General features: G+C 39.8%; 1 protein-coding gene across 2 annotated transcripts in view; it reads left to right on the top strand.

The window, feature by feature from the left end:
• kalrna (kalirin RhoGEF kinase a) overlaps positions 1 to 19,447 on the top strand; it is a 165,833-nt gene that overhangs the window by 56,608 nt on the left and 89,778 nt on the right. For both annotated transcript variants that reach the window (XM_088083542.1, XM_088083541.1), the window contains exons 5-14: positions 243 to 416; positions 543 to 626; positions 828 to 959; positions 2,311 to 2,433; positions 6,196 to 6,318; positions 7,308 to 7,499; positions 9,727 to 9,858; positions 12,501 to 12,599; positions 12,743 to 12,874; positions 17,662 to 17,784. In XM_088083542.1, coding sequence (XP_087939668.1) covers positions 243 to 416; positions 543 to 626; positions 828 to 959; positions 2,311 to 2,433; positions 6,196 to 6,318; positions 7,308 to 7,499; positions 9,727 to 9,858; positions 12,501 to 12,599; positions 12,743 to 12,874; positions 17,662 to 17,784 — 1,314 coding nt within the window. The remainder of the gene's footprint in view (positions 1 to 242; positions 417 to 542; positions 627 to 827; positions 960 to 2,310; positions 2,434 to 6,195; positions 6,319 to 7,307; positions 7,500 to 9,726; positions 9,859 to 12,500; positions 12,600 to 12,742; positions 12,875 to 17,661; positions 17,785 to 19,447) is intronic.

Raw genomic sequence — 19,447 nt, 5'->3', positions numbered from 1 at the left:
TCATGGAGTTACAAATGACAAGTGCAAGTCTAAATTAATCAATTTCCAACTCTGAAGGTCTTGACATTTCAGCCTGGTAGTCATTAAAATTAGACATATGCTCAAGCCACACTGGTATACAGATGATATTTCTCTATATTTTTGTTTCTGCGTATATAAGACCTGCATGATGCCACTGAAACATATGGTACAAACCGACATGATTGTTACCAACTGAAATTTTTTCTGTTTGTTTGTACCAGACCAGCATGGTGTCAGTTGAAGGTCTGGCCAAACTAGTGGATCCCTCCCAGCTTACAGATGACTTTGAAGGCTCTCTGGAGTACAACCATGAGGAGTGGATGGAGCTGAGAGTCTCTCTGGAGGAGTTCATGTCCAATGCTGTTCACCTGCTGTCCAGACTGGAAGATCTGCAGGTGGGTGCTGGACAGATAAATGGGCAGATGAATGAATGTTCCATCAAGGGAAAGATGAATGGAAGGTTCAGAGGGACTGAAATTGTTTTTCATCCCAAAGTGATAAAGTTGCACTGTGTGTTGCAGGAGCTTCAGTCCAAGAAGGAGTTTCCTGCAGATGTGGAGGGATCTCGTCGGTTGATAGATGAGCACACACAGCTGAAGAAAAAGGTGAGCGAGTGGCTGTCAGAACAGTCTAGTACCATATATAGAAACATCCAAAGAAATACACAGTTGGTTGCATTTCCATTAGCTGGGCTGAAGCTAACCTGAAGCTGGTGGACCTCTGTGCTAAACATCATAGTTCTGTCATCATTACATACAACTTTGAACATATTAAGTAACTAAAGTAATTTTTACGCACTTCTGTAGGTGCTGAAGGCTCCAGTTGAGGAATTGGACCGGGAGGGCCAGCGATTGCTGCAGTGTATCAGATCAAGTGATGGTTTTTCAGGGAGGAACTGCATCTCAGGCTCTGCTGACTTCCAGAGCTTGGTGCCCAAGGTGAATACACGCCAGCTGCAATTATAGCTGGCTGATGAGTTGCCACTTCAAAATCATCTCTTAAAATATCAGATTTTATCAAGGAAAAGGGCCTCCAATTAGGCCCACTGTGACACAAAAACAAAATAATTGACAAAAATAAATGATTTATTATTGCATTTTGTTCTAAACTTTAGCTGCAGATGCTTTCAGAGACCTTTATAAACATAGAGAGATAACTGAATGTCTACATTGACATTGGCGCTTTTCATACACACAGACTGCTGGAATATTAAGAACACAAACTGAGATTTACTCTCACTAGAAAGTATGACAGTAAACACCAAACACAATATAAACAGAACCAATACAATCCAGGAAAAAAGGCACTTTTGCCAATTATGAAAATTTGATGACTTTACAAGGAGATACTTTGACCAGTCTTCTGCATATTCTATCATTACAACATCTGAACACTAAAAGCACACTTTACCATAATGCATGTTTAAATCTTTGCATATTCTCATGCTTTTGCCAGCTGGTCAATGCCCACAGCTTGTTAGCATCCCTCATTACGGCTAATGAGACGTATACTCACTCCATGTCTGCTCATTAGCTGAAGGACTCCACAGGAATAGTTGTGAAAGAGCACCATGAGTTTCATTGCACAGGTTGTTTACAAAGAGAAACATTCATTTTTATTAATAATTAATATGATTTTTTTTACCAAAAAAGATGTCTACTTATGAAGAATTGCCAATTTAGAGGTATTTCAGGGGAAATGACGTGTTTTTTCATACACAACTTACTGTTGCGGTTCAAAGACCTGCAAATACTGAAGTGCTGTCTGGGATATCAAAGGATAGATATGATGAAATATAAAAAGTCTGAGAGCTTTAAAAACCTTCCTAAAACCAGCAACACAGATCTGTCATTTTTAAATAAAATAAAAGGTGTTAATGTACATTCAAGTCAGCAAAAAAAAAAAAATTAGAGGGAGGTTCAATGCATGCTGTTTTGTATTTTTGTATGTACTTCTGAGGATACAAGATAATTCTGATAATTATATTACCAAATACCAAACCATTTAAAATATGTTAGTGGCCGCAAACTGGTGATGTGAGCTTATGTTAAAATGCATCTTAACAAGTTAAAATGTGTTACAATTTGAGCAGTAAATTGAAAAGCATTTCACACTGGGATTTCCACCAGACATTGTAAATATCAAACCTTTAATAGCATGTTTCTCTGCTTGTTTTTAAAGAAATTGTCAAACCTCAAATCTCTCAAAGGAGTTGGAGTCAGCTTCAAATGGATAAAACTACCATGAGAAACATAATCTAAATGAATATTGATCCTTGCTTTTTGATAGGTTGCCAGTTTACTGGATAAGCTCCACTCCACGAGGCAGCATCTCCATCAGATGTGGCACGTCAGGAAGCTGAAGCTGGACCAGTGCTTTCAGCTCCGTCTGTTTGAACAGGACGCAGAGAAAGTGAGTCTAACTGAGAGGTCATTATCCCTAGCTGTATGATACAGATGAAATGTGACAAGTGTGTTAAACTTGTATTATTAGTATATAATGTACCACAATGGCTGCATAAGGTATGATAAATCAAAAATTAATGACATCTAGATTTAAATGCAAAAGGTAGTGTAACTCAACACTTCCTTGTTTCATTACTTAGTCTGCTTCACAGAAAAGGTCCCCAGTGATGCACTGTACAGATATCTAGGAGGCCTTTACTTTGAAGCAGCCTCCACACACAGGGAAAGTGTGTAACTAACCATCATCAGCAAGCCTGTTGATCATCACAAGCTCCTCTAAATATTTGTTTCCAAGTTTGAAGAGGCACATCCAGTATTTGAACTTTTGTCCAATTTACCTTCCTCATGGACAGTTTCACACCTCTTTTCACTTGACAAGTGTGACCTCGTAAATTACTCCAGAACCTCCCTAGCCAAGTGAATGAATTTGCCCGTTTATCTCAACAGAGGAGCACAGTTAGTGGTTAAACCAGAGGAAAATCAGCCAGCCTTGATGCACTTCCACCAGGGAAGTGATTAGCTGCGGTTGTGACTGAAAGCTTGGATTCCTTTCATCATTATCATACCAGCCTGTTTACAGCAACATGCAAAACTATTTCAGTTTCTTTCCAAGATGCCATAAATAGAAAGATCACGCTCTCTGATGTTAAGTGGTCGGTATTTGAGGAATACAGGTAATTGCAAACTCAGGAATGCTTTTATTTTGTAAACGCCACTCCATACCCAAAAGAAATACTGCAATAATACTGCATTTTAAAAAATAAAACCTACATACATCACTATTTACTGCAAACTGACCTCCTGAGTAGCTGACATTTGCACAGCTGACACATACCAATATATTTTCAAGACAAAGCATACATTTTTTAATAGACAAAATGTATGAAATTTCTGCTGAAAATGTCTTAAAACGACTACAACTATGTTTTATACTTTGTTCGGTTGTGTATGTATATTATCTCAAATCCCATTTACCCCCTCTAATTGCTCTGGCCTGCAGGGAAACACAGGAATCACTAGCTCATACATTATTATAAATCATACAAAAGGGTAATTCATGAAGAACCGGGCCTGTACAGAATCGATCACTGACAAGGCTAGTTTTTGGTGATTTACATGCTGGCACATGCTGGTCAAGCCCTCAGAAAGAGCAACGGGCTTTGAAGTCAATTTGACACAGTGGTCAAACTGGAGAGTTACAACTTCTGGGCCTGTCATGTGATGCCACTGGGACCAAAAAAAACCTTTTTTACCATGGACTTACACAAATTACACAAAATTACTTGTTCCACTATTGAGATTTGATCCACCCGGTCCAATAAGATTAAAAAAAAAGCTTAGAGGAGCTACAATACTAAATAAATGTATCCTGATCCAAGTTAGTGGAGTGCTAAACCAGACAGCTGCATAGCTGGGTGACGTCTTTTTAGTATACTTACTCTATGGGCTGAGTTCCAGCCAACATTTGTATTTGGGGCCTATGTGGGAGGTAAATGAGCTGAGAAAGGCCCCTTTATGGTATTGTCCATTATGGCCCCATGCCAGTTGCCCACATGGGTGGGTTTACCCTTTGGCCCCAGATAAGAAGCCCAATTTGGGTGCATACCCACATGGTACCCAGGTAGCTCTAGCGTGTTCGGCCCAGTTGAATGAAGTTCATACGCGTGTTGCGTCTTTAACCTCCTGGAAAACTGGAGGTCAGTCACTAGGTATTACTTATGTTTCTAATCTGTGCCAACTTTCATGAGTGTGGAGGCAGGTTGCGTCTGAGGTTGCTAAGCAACAGTAACCAGCACTTTACCTTAGCCCTCTTACTAGAAATCCTGAGTGCAAAGCTTCCAGGTGTTTCTTAAGTGTGTATTGGGAAAAAAATAAAAATTTAATTTAGACTGCTGGAGAGAGGGAGCCGGCTGTGAGTGGTTGTTCCTCGTCAAGTGACATGCAGTGTGCGCTGCTGCATTCCAAAAGTTGAACTCTATTCATTTCAGGGCACAGTCATTGCATCCTGAAAAACAGGTGCTTGGAAATGCGTGTGCATTGCCACGGTGTCGGCATGGCTATCTGCTGTGTGTCTCTGTTTAAAACAATAGAAATGAACAAGCAAAAAACACATCAACCTATCAATGTGGACAATTGACTTTGGGCCATTATGGAACCTGTGGACAATCCCATCTAGGAGCCCATTTTTCATCTCATTTGCTACCCACATGAATCCCACATACAAATGTTGGCTGGGATGATGTGGAAGATTGGGTAATTTTCTACCCAGGAAGGTTTTGGCTACATGGGCCACTGAGCAACTTTCACAGAAATGAATGAAGCCCTGCCTCCAATGCTGTATCTAGTCCTCTTTATACATCCATGGTTTTAATTGAGAGACCCCTAGCAGTAGACATTACATGCTGTATAAGATGAACGCATGACAAAACACCAGTTACTATGGCAATGGTGCTGTATGATGACGAGGTCATGTACTTGGATCCAGAATGGCTGAACCATGTCAGCCTGTTGCCCTGCCTTTTGTGAGCTGCATGTGTTTGGTAAAACCCTAAGTGATGTTGATAGGAGTGCAGCGTGTACTCTCAAACTTACACATAAACTCAGAATCGCACAAACACAGATGGGCGTCAGCTGACTTGGTGTGTTGTTCCACACTGAAATCCACATGCAAGAGCAGTAAATATTTACTGTAGAGCAAATGGAGAGCAAGAAAGAAAACAGTTTTGTCCACATCAGTGTTGTCATGCTGAGGAACTGCGGGGGTGTGTGGATGAGTTTACACTGTGGGAAACACTCGGCGCGCACAGTGGAGCCAGGGAAACAGTCAGACCTGACGAGGTGTCCGCTCAGTGGAAATCACTGCTGGAAGAATGACTGTGTAGATGATATGGTAACCATGGTAACCACACGGCGCCACAACCGGCCTCCATCTGTCTGCAAAGATTGATTGAGATGGAGAAGCAAGCGTGAAGGTTGTCCTGGTCTCTTCAGCTGTACACTGAGCAGCTCGCAGAGATGACATGAACGAGAGAAAATGATATTCGTGTTTTTAAAGGAATATTTCTTTGTTTGTTTACAGCCTGGGTCGAGTTTATTTCATTTTGGCCACAGTTTCTCTCAGTTGTGGCAGCTTTTTACTCACCAACTTTATTGTAGACACACACAAGATTAGTAAGGGCAGCTGCTGGAAAATGCTAGACATACTGTTATGAACTTCAAAACACAGTACAATACAATCAGCTGAAAAATGCATCACGCAAAGGCTTATATTAAAGAGTAAAATGTAGTTTTAGGATCTACCAACTAAGCAGTAATTGTCTCTGGTAATAAGAAACTATTCTTTTATTCACCCCACGCTGAGAAAATTCCTCAGTGTTTTGTTTCAGTGGGAAAGTCTATTCTTGATCTTGGAAACAGTAGTTTGACAAATGCATTTCAAGTCAAAGTCTACTTACGAGCTTTTTCAGCGCTTTCAACTGCAAACAGGCTATAACACTGTCGAAGAACTGCTGTTAAATTGTTTAAATGGTCTTTTACTTGCACTCTCACAGCAGATGGTTTCTATTTGTTCCTGAAGCAAATTTCAGTTCCAATGCAATGCTTTCTGTGCTTGCAGTAATTCCAAAAATGAATGTGTGACATACTTTGCAATGTTATTAATCTTGCTCTGTGTGTGTGTGTGTGTGTGTGTGTGTGTACGTACGTGCAGATGTTTGACTGGATCAGCCACAACAAAGAAGTATTCCTGCAGAGTCACACTGAGATCGGCCGAGGTTACCAACATGCTGTGGAGCTGCAAACTCAACACAACCACTTTGCCATGAACTCCATGGTACCTAAACTTATTAAAGCCATAATTCTCACATCACTGTACATAACAGCAGAGATAAGAAGAGGTTACCAGCATGATAAACACACAGCCAGGCTCTGTGCTAGCTAACCTCTTTATCTGTGTTAAGTTTTAAATACTCTCAGAGTACAGTAGTGTAGTTATGTGGAGTTAGTTTAGATTGAAGGGACTGTTCACCTCCAAATCCAAGAGACATATTTTCCCTGTTACCTGTGGTTACCTGAGTTGCTGTGTGATGGAGATACTGAATGCTTCCCTCTGTGCAGTTATATAGTTGGCTGGTGTAGTTCGGTAGAAAGAAAACATTTCCTACACGAAACTGCTCACAACAAGGTTTGTGGATTATCTTTAGTAAGATTTATGGAAAGAGACATTGCTCGAGTCTTTTTTTTCCTTTTTTTTCAAATATATTTTCTGGCACCTCAGGTACCACAAGCCGAGTGCAATTATATATATATGTTATATATCGAGAGAAGGCAAACATCTCTATAGCTGATATCTCCAACACTCAGCAAATCACACCAAAACAATCCAGACTGATAAACAGTACCACAGGTGAGATGAAAAGTGTGTATTTTTCACTTTGGAGTGAACTGTCAATTCCGCATAGTATGTCTTAGAACAGCTGTTTGAAAATCAACAAGAGGAATTATTCAAATTTAGCAAAAACATCACAGGCGCACAAGCCATGACAAATAAAGTAAAATACATTTCTTCATTCTTCTTTGTTGAGTTTAGTTAACTACAGAACCGTAAGACACTATGTATGTACTTATTAAAATTGTTATGAAAGGACTTTTATAGAAATGGCTAAACTTTAACTTTCATTACAGATTTAAGTGTCTTGATACAGTATTTCATGCAAATAATTAAACACAGTTGTACTAAAGAAAGCAAGAGGATAAGCCAGTTGGTTGCCAACAGCACTGTTGTTAATATTAATGTCAATTATTATTTTCTTCCCCATCCAGAATGCCTATGTAAATATCAACAGGATCATGTCAGTGGCGAGCCGTCTGGCCGAGGCCGGTCACTACGCCTCCACACAGATAAAACAGATCTCGAGTCAGCTGGATCAGGACTGGAAAAGTTTTGCTGCTGCACTTGATGAGCGCTCCACCATCCTCGCCATGTCATCTGTCTTTCACCAAAAGGCTGAACAGGTGAGAACAATTACCTAGATATCTTGTAGCAGAGATTTTCTTGTGAACTGACATCAGTGAGGACAAATCCATTTTCAGGTGGAAACACATTGGATGTGTTTGTGGAGAAAAAGTAAACACCATCTAACCTGATGTAAGGACTTCCCCCTCACTTCTTTGTCATTAGAGGAAAAGCGGCTCCACTTACTGTGAGACTGCTGATGCTTGGTTACTGATGTGGTAACTATCTAATCTAGGAATCTCCACAGCAGACACATGTCCAGAATGTAAAATGTAAATGGGACATTTTTAGTGTCTGATTATACTGAATAGACCAAACTGCTCTGCTGCTGATTCTTGGAAGGTTGACATGGCAACAGATGGGACTTGTTTGATTCCTGCTGGGCCCTTGACATTAGCTACAAGTGTACATTTGAGAGAGCCGGAGATGAAAGACTAAATGAGGGAGAGAGTGAGTGGTTGGGAGCAGAGAAAGGATTGGCTGAGTTTGAGAGAGAGCCTAATAAAAAACAGAGAAACAAAAACGTGTCAGGATAAAAGATGGAACACAAGATGGGAGGAGAGACACAGGCGAAAGGAAATTGGCAAGGCTACAGAGAGAGTAAACGTTACAGAGTGTGAAAACAAGAGAGATTTAGAGAGAGAGGTATAGGCTGCTTTCATTTTTGCAGCCTATTAACCCTGTTGGTAAATTACTACAAAACTTGTAACAATACTAACGTCCTTGAGAATTTGCAGTGTCCATTCATACAGTATGTGTGTATCTATATACCAGATTGCAATGTTTGTTTACATTAACTCCCGGATGTGAAACCTCTGTATCATATATGGAACAGCTGAGATTTCAATAGAAGATGATTAGGTCTTGTTGTGTTTTGGGGTGCTAGATACCAATATAATATGGAGGAAGGTTCAGATTTTTTTTTAACTGTTGGGCTGCAGACTAGCTTAAAATACCAACTTTAATTTACTTTCTTCTTTAACCATGTTTAAGAAAAATGACGAAAAATCAACCTTTACCTTGTACCTTGTACAATCACAGCTGGAAATGCTGCTTTGTTTTGCTGAAAAACATCCCATTTCCATTGCAAAATGCCTAATGGAAACACCACCAGAAGTACAGCAATGTGTTTCCAAAAAACGCCTGTTTTGGTTATACAATGGCTGCTTGAAACGGTGCTGGAAATACAGTGATGTGACACTAACCAATGTGTTAAGTGTCATGATGGCCATTGAAAATGCTGTGCAATGCCACTATGAATACAGGGATGTGTCACAAAAAAAACTGTTTTGGTTGCACAATGGCTGCTGGAAACACAGCAAAATGGTGCTAAAAAGCATACCAGAAACAACAGATAGATCAGACCACTGGCGTTATATCTGTATCTTTAAATGTTACAGAAATAAACAAGTTTGCCGATTCACATGTAACTGAAAACAGTTGGCAGTTGTCTACCTGTGAATGATTGTTGTTGTTAGTGGGATGTCACAGTGATTGGATCCATATGTATCTATATTCTTACAAATACAGGGGATTTAAATGTAAATATGTAGAGGAAGGATCACACGTTAAATAAAATCAAAAAGATTTGAAGCTGTGGTTCCCAAAGTGTTTTTGCTCTTGTGATCCAATATTGATTAGCAGTGTTCTACCAGGGACCCAAGCTCACAAATACATAACTGACTACAACCTCTACATGTACCTACATTAGCCTACTACCAAGACAGGCAGAAACACTGTTTAAACTAAAATGTATCGAACAATAAATCCTCAAACAGGGCACATTTTTGAGAGAAGGAATTTAAATGAAAGGAGGCTGACATGCACGCCATGCACGCAAACGGTGAAAATGCTGCAGTAACTGACAGTTGTCAATACACATTAGAAAGATGATTATTCATAGTATGAGCATGTTGAGTATTTAAAGCAATCGTCCTGGCAGTGTGACCTGCACTTATTGAGATATCTCACTCTGGACACAAGCGTTGGATGGACTGGATGTGCCTCCACCCTTTGGCCCAGAACAGTGATACATTGTAAAAGGGTGAAAGCAGATAAAAAATGTGTATAGCTGTTAATTATATTAGCAACTACAATGTAAAAAGTCAGCATTTCATTATAGACAAACCATCTCAGTATTTATCTATGTGTTAGCTGTGTTGTTAGATGGATTCATATATGAATGCACACGTTTTATGACTTTTTATACGTCTGTTGTTTCCTCAGTTCTTGTCGGAGGTGGAGGCCTGGTGTAAAGTCTGCAGCGAGGGAGGGTTACCGTCAGAGATGCAGGAGCTGGAAATCGCCATCCACCGCCACCAGAGCCTGTACGAGCAAGTCACCCAGGCTTACACTGAGGTAAACCAACAGCACACCTAACCACATAACCTGGTCACTTAAATCTACTGCTGCCACCAGAGCTTTTATGATGACATCATTGTAAATGAGGGCAGGCCCCCAATGATTTTTCGAGTCTAAATAAAGAGAATAATAGGTCACAAAGGTTTAAGCCAGCATTTTACTGCAGCCAAACTTAAAGTTGACACTGACCTGTTGTCTTTGGCTTCTATGTAATCAACGTATTGCTTTAAAACTAAAGATATGAATTCCAGAGTTTGAGTTTACTGCTCACTGCCGTCTCTAACAGTTTTTTGGCACCAGTTTCTTTCATTTTGTTATTTGCTTACAAAACATTTTTTCTCCACTTTTCTTCATTATAAATTTGTATGTTGCTACATGCTTCAGTATCCACTTCCTTGTGTGTGGTTTAGGGTAGCTCCAATATGTGTCCCTTATTTGTTATTGTGTCAGTGATGATTAAGAAAGACAGTTACACTAACTATACTACCATTTCTGTTTGTAACACTGCATGCCCTGGAACTCTTTGAGATTTGAACAACTCTGCCTGAAGTGCAACAGAAAATATTTCAGCTTTTTGGACAGTGGAAACATTTTGAAAGCATTCTTGAAAATAAGTTCTTGAATAGACTGAAAAGTGTGCACTATGTTTGCAAAGTGCAATTTACACTTCTAGTTGTTTGGGAATGGTGATGTTAGTAAAAATGCTAAGGTGGAAAATCTTAAAAAGTTTTATCAGTACGCCTCTCAGGATAGGATGTGTACTTCAGAATACATAGTCTCTCTTTTGGGTGCTGTTAGTGCTGCGCTCTGGCAGCTCAGTGATGCTGGCTGTGACTTGCGGTGATGACAGGGTGGCGTTGGTCAGCTGCCACACCACCAGCGTATCCAGATCCGCTGTCTGAAAACCCCCTGCGTTCCACTAAATTTAGTCTCTGAACACTCTCACTCCTCTCTGCCCCTTTGCAGCAGTCCAGTTTGCGGCGTTTTATCTTCACTGGCTGGCTGTTGCAGTGTTAGCTTAATTTATGCTTATCTGTGAAAAGATAAGTCCATATATACTCACACATAAAGCTCTGGGCAGAGGCTCACACTGAAGCAGTTAGGTTTGGCAGGCTATGACAGCATTGTTTCCTGTTGAGCACGCTACAAAAAGTGACACGCTCCTAGACTGGCATGTTTTTTTTCTTGTTCTCTCAAACTTGATGCATTTATTTAATGAGGTGAAAGTGCGTTACAGTGTGGCAGTGTTACCTCTAATTTTCCAGAAAGTATGAAACTGAAGCAGAAGCTCTTCTTGTTTGATTTAAATTAGTAAAGATAAGTTACAACATGATGCTGTCTGTTCTGGGACTACAAACATCTTTGAATGCTTAAAAGCAGAGAAGATGAAGATGCAGGTGTCTAGGGTGCAAGGTGTGTGAGTCTCTCTGTGTGTGTGTGTGTGTGTGTGTGTCTGTGTGTGTGTGTGTGTGTGTGTGTGTGTGTGTGTGTGTGTGTGTGTGTGTGTGTGTCTGTGTCTGTGTCTGTGTCTGTGTATCTGTGTGTCTCTGTCTGTGTGTGTGGAGGCATGTGCTGGAGCTGCTCTTTCCTCAGTTGCTTTCAGTAGACAGAAAGTGCCTGTAATCTCTGCAGAGCGTTTGTGTCATCGCTGCTTCAAAAGAACAAACTCCCTCATGCAGTTTGGTGTTCTACCTCCTGATCAAGGCTACAGCCTGCACTGGACCTTGGTTTTGAATCGTCTTTACAGCTAATTTTATAAAAAATACTGTTTAGCTTGTTGCCCTTTTGCATCTCATTATGTAAATCATCTTAATGTTTTTCCATGTTAGTGCCAGTCCTGCAGTTTAGCAGCTCAGGAGCCAATAATGTTTCTGAGGAGGTTCTCTGCTCAAGTAAAAGCAGTAGGGCTGAAACAATTAGTTGATTAGTTTTCAGATATATATTTTATAAAATGCACATAAACACAGATGAGCCTGATGTTTGAACCAGTTTCCAAAAACTGCAATAACTACCACATTTTCAAAGTTCATTACCGTTTCGGTTGTAATTGATAAAAACAAAACAAAAAAAGATCAGATAAAGCAGGCACATTGCTTTGTACAGCACCTTTCAACAACAAGGCAATTCAGAGTGATTTACAAAGGACATTATTACAAGCTATAAAAGAAACACAAGGACATGAGACATAAAAAGACACACAGGGCTCATTTCTTGCAGAGAGGAAACAAGGGTCACTGCTTGTGTGTGACGCAGAGGTTTTAGTGGTGTGTTTCCACATATAATTTAGCAATTAGCAGTGAGAAAAGAAATGCTGATTTAGAAAGTATATATTTGTTCCGGAGAGGAGACAGAACAAAGAGAGGAGAGAAAAAGCATGAAATGCTTTAACGCAACATTGAATTTTTCCTAATTACAATCTCTTTGTAAAAAGAACTTTTACTCTTTGTATTTTTCTGCCTGATTTCCTGTCTTCATTAAACAGGTTCAGCCTTGACAAAACGTAGCAAAACATTTTACAAAGAAAACAGTGGTGCTTTGGACACCCCATTGTCTCAAACGCACTTCTTCTTTCTTGCTTTATTTCTAATTATTATTATTTATTTATGATCTCTCTGTGATCTATCTGTCTGTGTTTCCAGGTGAGTCAGGATGGCAAAGCCCTATTGGACGTCCTCCAGAGGCCTCTGAGTCCCGGCAACTCTGATTCGCTGACAGCCACTGCCAATTACTCCAAAGCGGTCAGTGCCATTGTTTTCTTTTCTTAGGGTCAGGCTCCTCCTGTGAGCCAATAACAATAGAGAGACAGCTTTAAATGTTTTATTTCAAGTAAAAACGGAAAAAAGAACAAAATATGTTAGTTAACATTTATGTTAATTCTCAGGTACACTGCATCCTGGATGTGGTTCATGAGGTTCTCCACCATCAGCGGCGTCTGGAGAATATTTGGCAGCATCGAAAGGTCCGACTGCACCAGAGACTGCAGCTGTGTGTGTTCCAGCAGGATGTCCAACAGGTACACATACATACACACGCACACAAACACATACAGCAGGCAAGGGAAATGACAACATTAGGAGTGTGTTAGAGAGAGAAGAATGGGACTATATTGTTGCTTTTGGATGTAAACCTCAAAATGACAGTTTTTTATGAACTGAGAAAAACAACATTGCAAATTGTTTTTGCAGTTTTTATTTTACTAGAGTGTTTGGAAGAATTTTACTTACTCACGAGGTCAGAGAATTTTGTCAAACCACAGTGGAGCATGTAATCTTGTATGCAAGCGTGTGATCATGTGAACAGACGTATGTGTTTTTGTGTGTGAGTAATGGACTTTGCGTAGCAGAACCACCACAAAATGTTCATTCATCTCTGCTGTCCTCTTGTCCCAGTTAAACGGTGTGTAATGTGAAAATTCCTGAGATGAAACGCTCAGAGCGGATCTCTGCTCTGCTGGTAGCGCTGCTCATATTTCACAGACAAGCAGACTATGTGGTTTTGGAAAGGTGTCAGCCCAGATTCCTAGAGGTTTTAAAGATATTCGGGAGCTCAAAATGTAATATCAGAGCTATGTTTTATAAAGGATATTTTTAACCAGTAGAGTTTCATCGGTGGGGAACGAGGGGGAGGTTTTATTTATGACATTACTTTCTTTAATGTGATTGTGGGTCGGACAGTAATACATTAAGAATGAGGTACACCAGATACTGTTGGCATTACTAAAACCTCTGGAATCTCAGTAAAGAGTCGACATGTGTATGCTCTGAGGAGTTTTTTTCTCAGAAATTATGAAAATAAAGTACAGTAACAAGGACAAAGAGAGTCGCTGATGCCAAACTGCTGAAGCGAAGTCCAGCTGCAGAGATGCAGCCACCGTAGCTCAACACCTGCAGTTTCAGTCCACTCTATGCCCCCTCAGGACAAAGGCCCCAACAGTAGCAACTGTTTAGACCTGCAGATGTAGACATGTTGAAAAGCTCCACCTGCAGGCAAGGAAAGTAACAGATATATGTATACTTGTCTGGTACAAGTTGCTTGTGATACTTTACAGCCAAATTACATGGGACAAGGATGCTGCGTGACACGCCTGCCGCAGCATTCTCACAGCAGGGCGTGTCCATTATAATCAACTGAAGCTGCTACACTGACAATGTGCTGCTCATCTCTATTTTTACGTGTCTGGTCTATTTTTTTCTCTCAATGAGTGGCTCCCTGGTCTCCCAACAGATGAAACTATACAAAACTGTGTAAAAAAATAAGCACAATCTGTTTTAAAAGATTAAAATGGATACCTCATTGTTTCAGAGGCAATGCAAAGTCCTTTAAATTAAAATGAATCATGTAACACTGTCTTATGTTTTGACTAATATTTATGTATATGTAAATAATTTGCTCTGGGTAAAGTAATTGAAAAAGGAAGGACAGTGCATGAAAAGTACTTGAAAGTCCATGAATTTCATTTTTTAATGTCTGCAGAGTATAAGCCCTGTTTTAAAATTTCACATTAAAATGAGTCAATCAAATGGAGTCATTCTGTATTTAAAAGGATCCATTAATCAATAAAGTAGTGCCAGTTTAAACAGCTCACTCTGCCAACCCTTGCATAACCAACAGCATTATCACTTGGCAAAACTCACTATACACACAGGAAGCTGCAATTCAACCGCACGCTATTAAGACAGAGTCTGTGTAGCAGGTAAAAATAAAAAATAAAAATAAATAAAATGCCCCGGTTATGTGGCACATCGCCTTTGTGCACCATGCATTTTGGTTGTGATAATGAAAATCACATGTTCACATGAGGCTGTATTCACATACCCGCCCAGCAACTGCCTATTGCAAGAGCATTGCCCTAAAAAACAAAGCCGCTATGGTCCAGAGCTGTGATGACAGGCATGTGCTTCACTGAACGTCACTGTTGGAAGTGCAAGCTAGCTTTGGACTGTGCAAAAACCTGCATACTGTAGCAGGACAATGGGAATCACTAAAATTATTAAAGATTTTGACATATTCCAGCAATTTACCAATCATCTAACATTTGGTTGAAATGATATCCCAGGCCCAGTTTTTCTTCTTGTTGCGCCAACAAGTTACTAGTGCTGCATCATAAAACTATTCAGACATCATCAGCACCTCCATCTTCTATTAAATCGTTCAAAGCCAGGAAGCTGCCACCAGAAGTTCAACAAATTGAACGCTTACTAGCGGAGCAAAATCTGTGCACGTTCACATCGGCAGCAACCACATTTTACTCCTACGGTGGTGCTTAAAATCACTTCCCCTCTGCCATCTTCTCCCTACTGAAATGACTTAAGGTGGCATATTACCTCATGGCATTGTGAAAGCAGCTTTAAGCTTATTTCTGCTGTATAAACACAGACCCAGTTATTTATCTTGGTAAGAGATTTTAGCTAAAAAAAATTGTAGGTGTCCACTCAGAAAAACAGAGCAGATGGATGAAGTGTATCCATACTAATTTTCTAGCACAGCTGTTAATCCTTTGTACTGATTACTTTAACAAGAGAGTTTCACTGCAGTGCAAAATGTAGAAGTGCTCTAACTGTAAGTCATGTGACATTGTCTTTTTAAAACTTAATGAGGAATTTTACTTTTGAAATCAAGGGCTTCAGAAGGAACTCCTCCCTATTCACAGTTCTATTGGGTTCATGTTTAATTAAATATATAGACACACAATCAGAGGAGCACATTGAATTAAGTTAAAACTGGTCCACTTTAACTTAAGTCATTGTTATGTGCCTTATTTTTTAAATGAATGGCCAAGACTTTGAGAGTGATTTTGAGCGTTAGGCAGACTACAAATGCAAAGATGGATGCTCTGAGTGCGGGAGCCATGCGTACATTTTTATGTGACCCAGGAGAGAGTGTGAGAAAGTGTTTAAGAGAGCTAAAAAGACAAAAAGAGAGAGAGAGAGAGAAATAGTGAGTTAAGAAGAGACTGTATCAGTCGGTTATAAATTCATTGAAAACAGAGCTTTGCCAACTGTACTCGTCATGCTTCAGTTTCTATGAGACTCCAGAGAGAGACAAAGAGACACACACGGAGGGCGAGAGACGCACACAGAAAGTGAGACAAGGAGCAAGTGAGAGAGTAAGCTCATACCAATAGTCTATAAATCACTGAGAACAGGGCTATTCCAACCAGAGTTATAATGCTGCAGGATATATGTGACCCCAGAGAGGAAGAGGCAGAGATGCAGGAGTAAAGGCTGATAGAGAACATATTAGGTGTGTAGTTTTATTTGGCAGTTTTAGCTGCACATTCAAACGAAGATTGTCCAGCTGCAGTCTCTGGGCTCTGGCTTGTGTCTGATGTGACCTTTCGCTGACCTCTTTTTGGCTCCAGCTGGACTGACCACACTACACTGACGTCATGAATGACAGCATTGTTCATCCTTAAATATGAAGTACAACCAATCCCAAAAAAGTGGGGACGATGTGTAAAATGTCAATAAAAGCAGAATGCGATGACTTATAGATCTTTTTTGACCTATGGTCAGTTAAATACAACCAAAGAAAAGATATAAGGGAACTTAAAAGAAGAACTTAAATCGAAAAAAGAACTAGTATAAAAGATCCAGGTTAGGGTTGCAAATTGTAGGCATTTTACTCAATCAATTAATCAGTAAAATTAGCAAAAAATGAATTGTTATTTGAAAAAAAAACATACAACTATTTAAAACAATACCCAATATGTCTTTGCCTCAGTGAAAGCTCACAGCAACAAACTGTATTTATTTTGACAACATTTCATAGCCTGTGGATTAATTGATTAAATTTCACGTTAAATTCTTAACACCTGATCAATTGATCATCAGTTGATTATTATACTTAATTCAGGTCCAGGTTCTCAGGGTGGTTTGAAAAATATATAAGGCTTTTAATTCATAGGGCTAGAAACATTAAAAATACACCAACCTGTATTGGCTTGCGCCTTCTTTGGGGTGTAATGACACACTGAGACAAAGAGAGTGATTATAGTTGTCAGTAGTTTTATGCTTTTCTAACCATCCTCTGTGCCTGGTCCAGGATCTTTAATACCACTATTTTTTGGTTATAAGTTCCCTTTTTTTGGAATTATTCTCCTCTATAAGCACTGGTGGTTTGAGGGACTCTAGAAGCATTACTGCTGCCTCTCTTTTTCAAAAGATATTCAATAATAAAACTAATTAACTTCATTGTTTTTTGTAAATATACAGTCATTCTCAATATGATGCCTGTAACACGTTCCAAAGAAGTTGGGACTGGGATATGATAACCACTTTGTGACATCACTTTTCTTTAAAAAAAAAAAAAAAAGTAAATGTGGGGCACTGATTGTTGAAATTTAGACAGATTTGACGCTAAATGCTGCTAAATACTAGTTCTGTATTGTGAAAGATGCATTCCAACCTACATCATAGGCAGAAAACACTATAAAACAAAGAACTAAGAGCTGAGATACGATAACTGAAAAAAGTACCAACATTATATCAATTAAACAACAAAGTGACTGATGTTGCCTTGCAGTCGTCACATCTGTGAAGACGTTTGGCCTCCAGTAGTCTAATGATACAGAATATTTAACGTCCTTTTCTTCTCGACCGCAGTGACCTAAATCATGAAGGTTTCATCTGTTCCATTCTTAATTTATGAGGTCTGAGACCATTTTGTGCCACTGATCTGTATGTACACTTTAAAAAAAGTGCGCAGCGCCAAGAACAGAAGGCTCAGCAGGTGATCTTTAACCCTGAGTGTGTTTGAAGAGATGTTGTGAAGATGATCTCTGTGTTCTCTCTCCTCCAGGTGATGGACTGGATAGAGAACCACGGCGAGGCTTTCCTCAGCAAACACACCGGTGTCGGGAAATCCCTCCACAGAGCCCGTGCCCTGCAGAAAAGACACGACGACTTTGAAGACGTAGCTCAGGTGAGTCTGTCTGTCCATATGGGTCTCCATCCAAGTATTGTTAAAGTCAGGCCCGCACTACTGTAGTTTTGGTGTTTGACCCAAAATGAAAATTTTGTCACTGTCTAAACTCCTTGAGCTCAGGAGTTGGTCAGTGCATATCTGTACTCTCATTTCCAATATCAACACAACATATAAGAAATCCACTTGTATCACGGAAATTTTGAAGTTTGTTTTTACCAAATGTTTATTTGCTTGCCTTACACACATCTGCAAGTAATCTTCCTTGATTAATCCCAAATTTTCAAAACCACCATGCCTGGTGGCGGCAGGAAGCATGAAGACCTCTACCTAACCATTTATGGTCACGAGCCTCTCCTGAAAGATCTGCAGAAGATGTTATCCATTCCTGAATTCCAGCGCTACAGTCTATCATGTAGAAAACACTGGAAGTGGAGTTTAGCCATAAAAATGGAAACAAAACAAAGAAACATGTTGAAGCTTTCAGCAGAGATTTAAAAAAAACTGAGTAAAAATGTGGTTTGTCTGCAAAGCCAGTGCTGCAGTAGAAATTGTTTAAATATTCGCCATAATGAAAAAATAGAAAGATTATATAGAACGCACAGCAGAGAAAGTTCTCTGTTCAATATTGAATAGTACACAGGCCGTATTACTGCAGGGCCCTCAGTGTCTTTGAGCCTCGAGTTGAGCCCTTAAGTTATGCAACATTTGCTGTTCAACATTGTACAAAACTGTCTACTTAAAGAAGCGCTCACAGAAATATTGGTTCATATACAGTTGAAGCCTTGAGGGGCTTTGAAGTGGGTTGTTTGTAGTAAAAGTGTGTGATGTACTTCTCTATTGAAGTTGTCAGTTGTCTGATTTGATTTGTTTGAAAGTCAAGTGAGTGCTCCTATAGCAGATGATGTGTGTGTGTTTGTGCATTTCAGAGGATTGCTTTGGAGACCAAATGTGATCACAATCATCAAATCATAATGTCTCTGCTGTTGTTAAATGAACACACTCACTGACAGTCAAACTGACTTTCCTTTCTCATCTCGTCATTCTCCCTTTGTCTTCTTGTCATTTTTCTCCCCTCTTTCATGTAGCTGACATCCCACCACCTTTCCACACTCAATTGATTTTTTCTTAAAGGCTTTCTTAACAACTTTGCAACTAGAGATCTGATCGGGTCCAAAATATCAGGCCAGACAGAAACTGTGCAGGGTTCATGTAGGGTCACATGAACCCTGCACAGTTTCTGTCTAAGCCCGACCTTAGCCTGAATCATGGCAGCAGTTGTGGGTCCAAACCCAATTCAAAACTTAAATTTCCATTTTAAATTTTGATTTTTTTAATATCACATAATATTTTACTCATCAGCTAAGGGCCGACATGTTTCCTCACTTCTCCTCCATGTCTGTCTTCAGGAGACTGTCATCAGCTCTCTCTCACACACAACATGTTGTGCAGAGCAGACTGCGCCTCGTGGTGCGTCGCCATCTTTGAGTGTTCACAGCGGTTCATTGTGATGCACAACATGATGATGATCACTGCTTTTCACTGCAAGTTATGCACATCTCTCCCGCTGCTGAGGAAGCAGAGGCAAACACTGTCAACCAAGTCGCCTCTCTTTCTCTCATTTTCCCTCAAGTCCAATGTGACTTATGGAGTTTGTGTACTG

The sequence above is a fragment of the Plectropomus leopardus genome, chromosome 10, assembly GCF_026936395.1.
Source record: "Plectropomus leopardus strain MGB_pleo_1.0 chromosome 10, ASM2693639v1, whole genome shotgun sequence".
Lineage (NCBI taxonomy): Eukaryota > Metazoa > Chordata > Actinopteri > Perciformes > Serranidae > Plectropomus > Plectropomus leopardus.
This window is presented reverse-complemented; position numbering and strand designations above follow the sequence as displayed.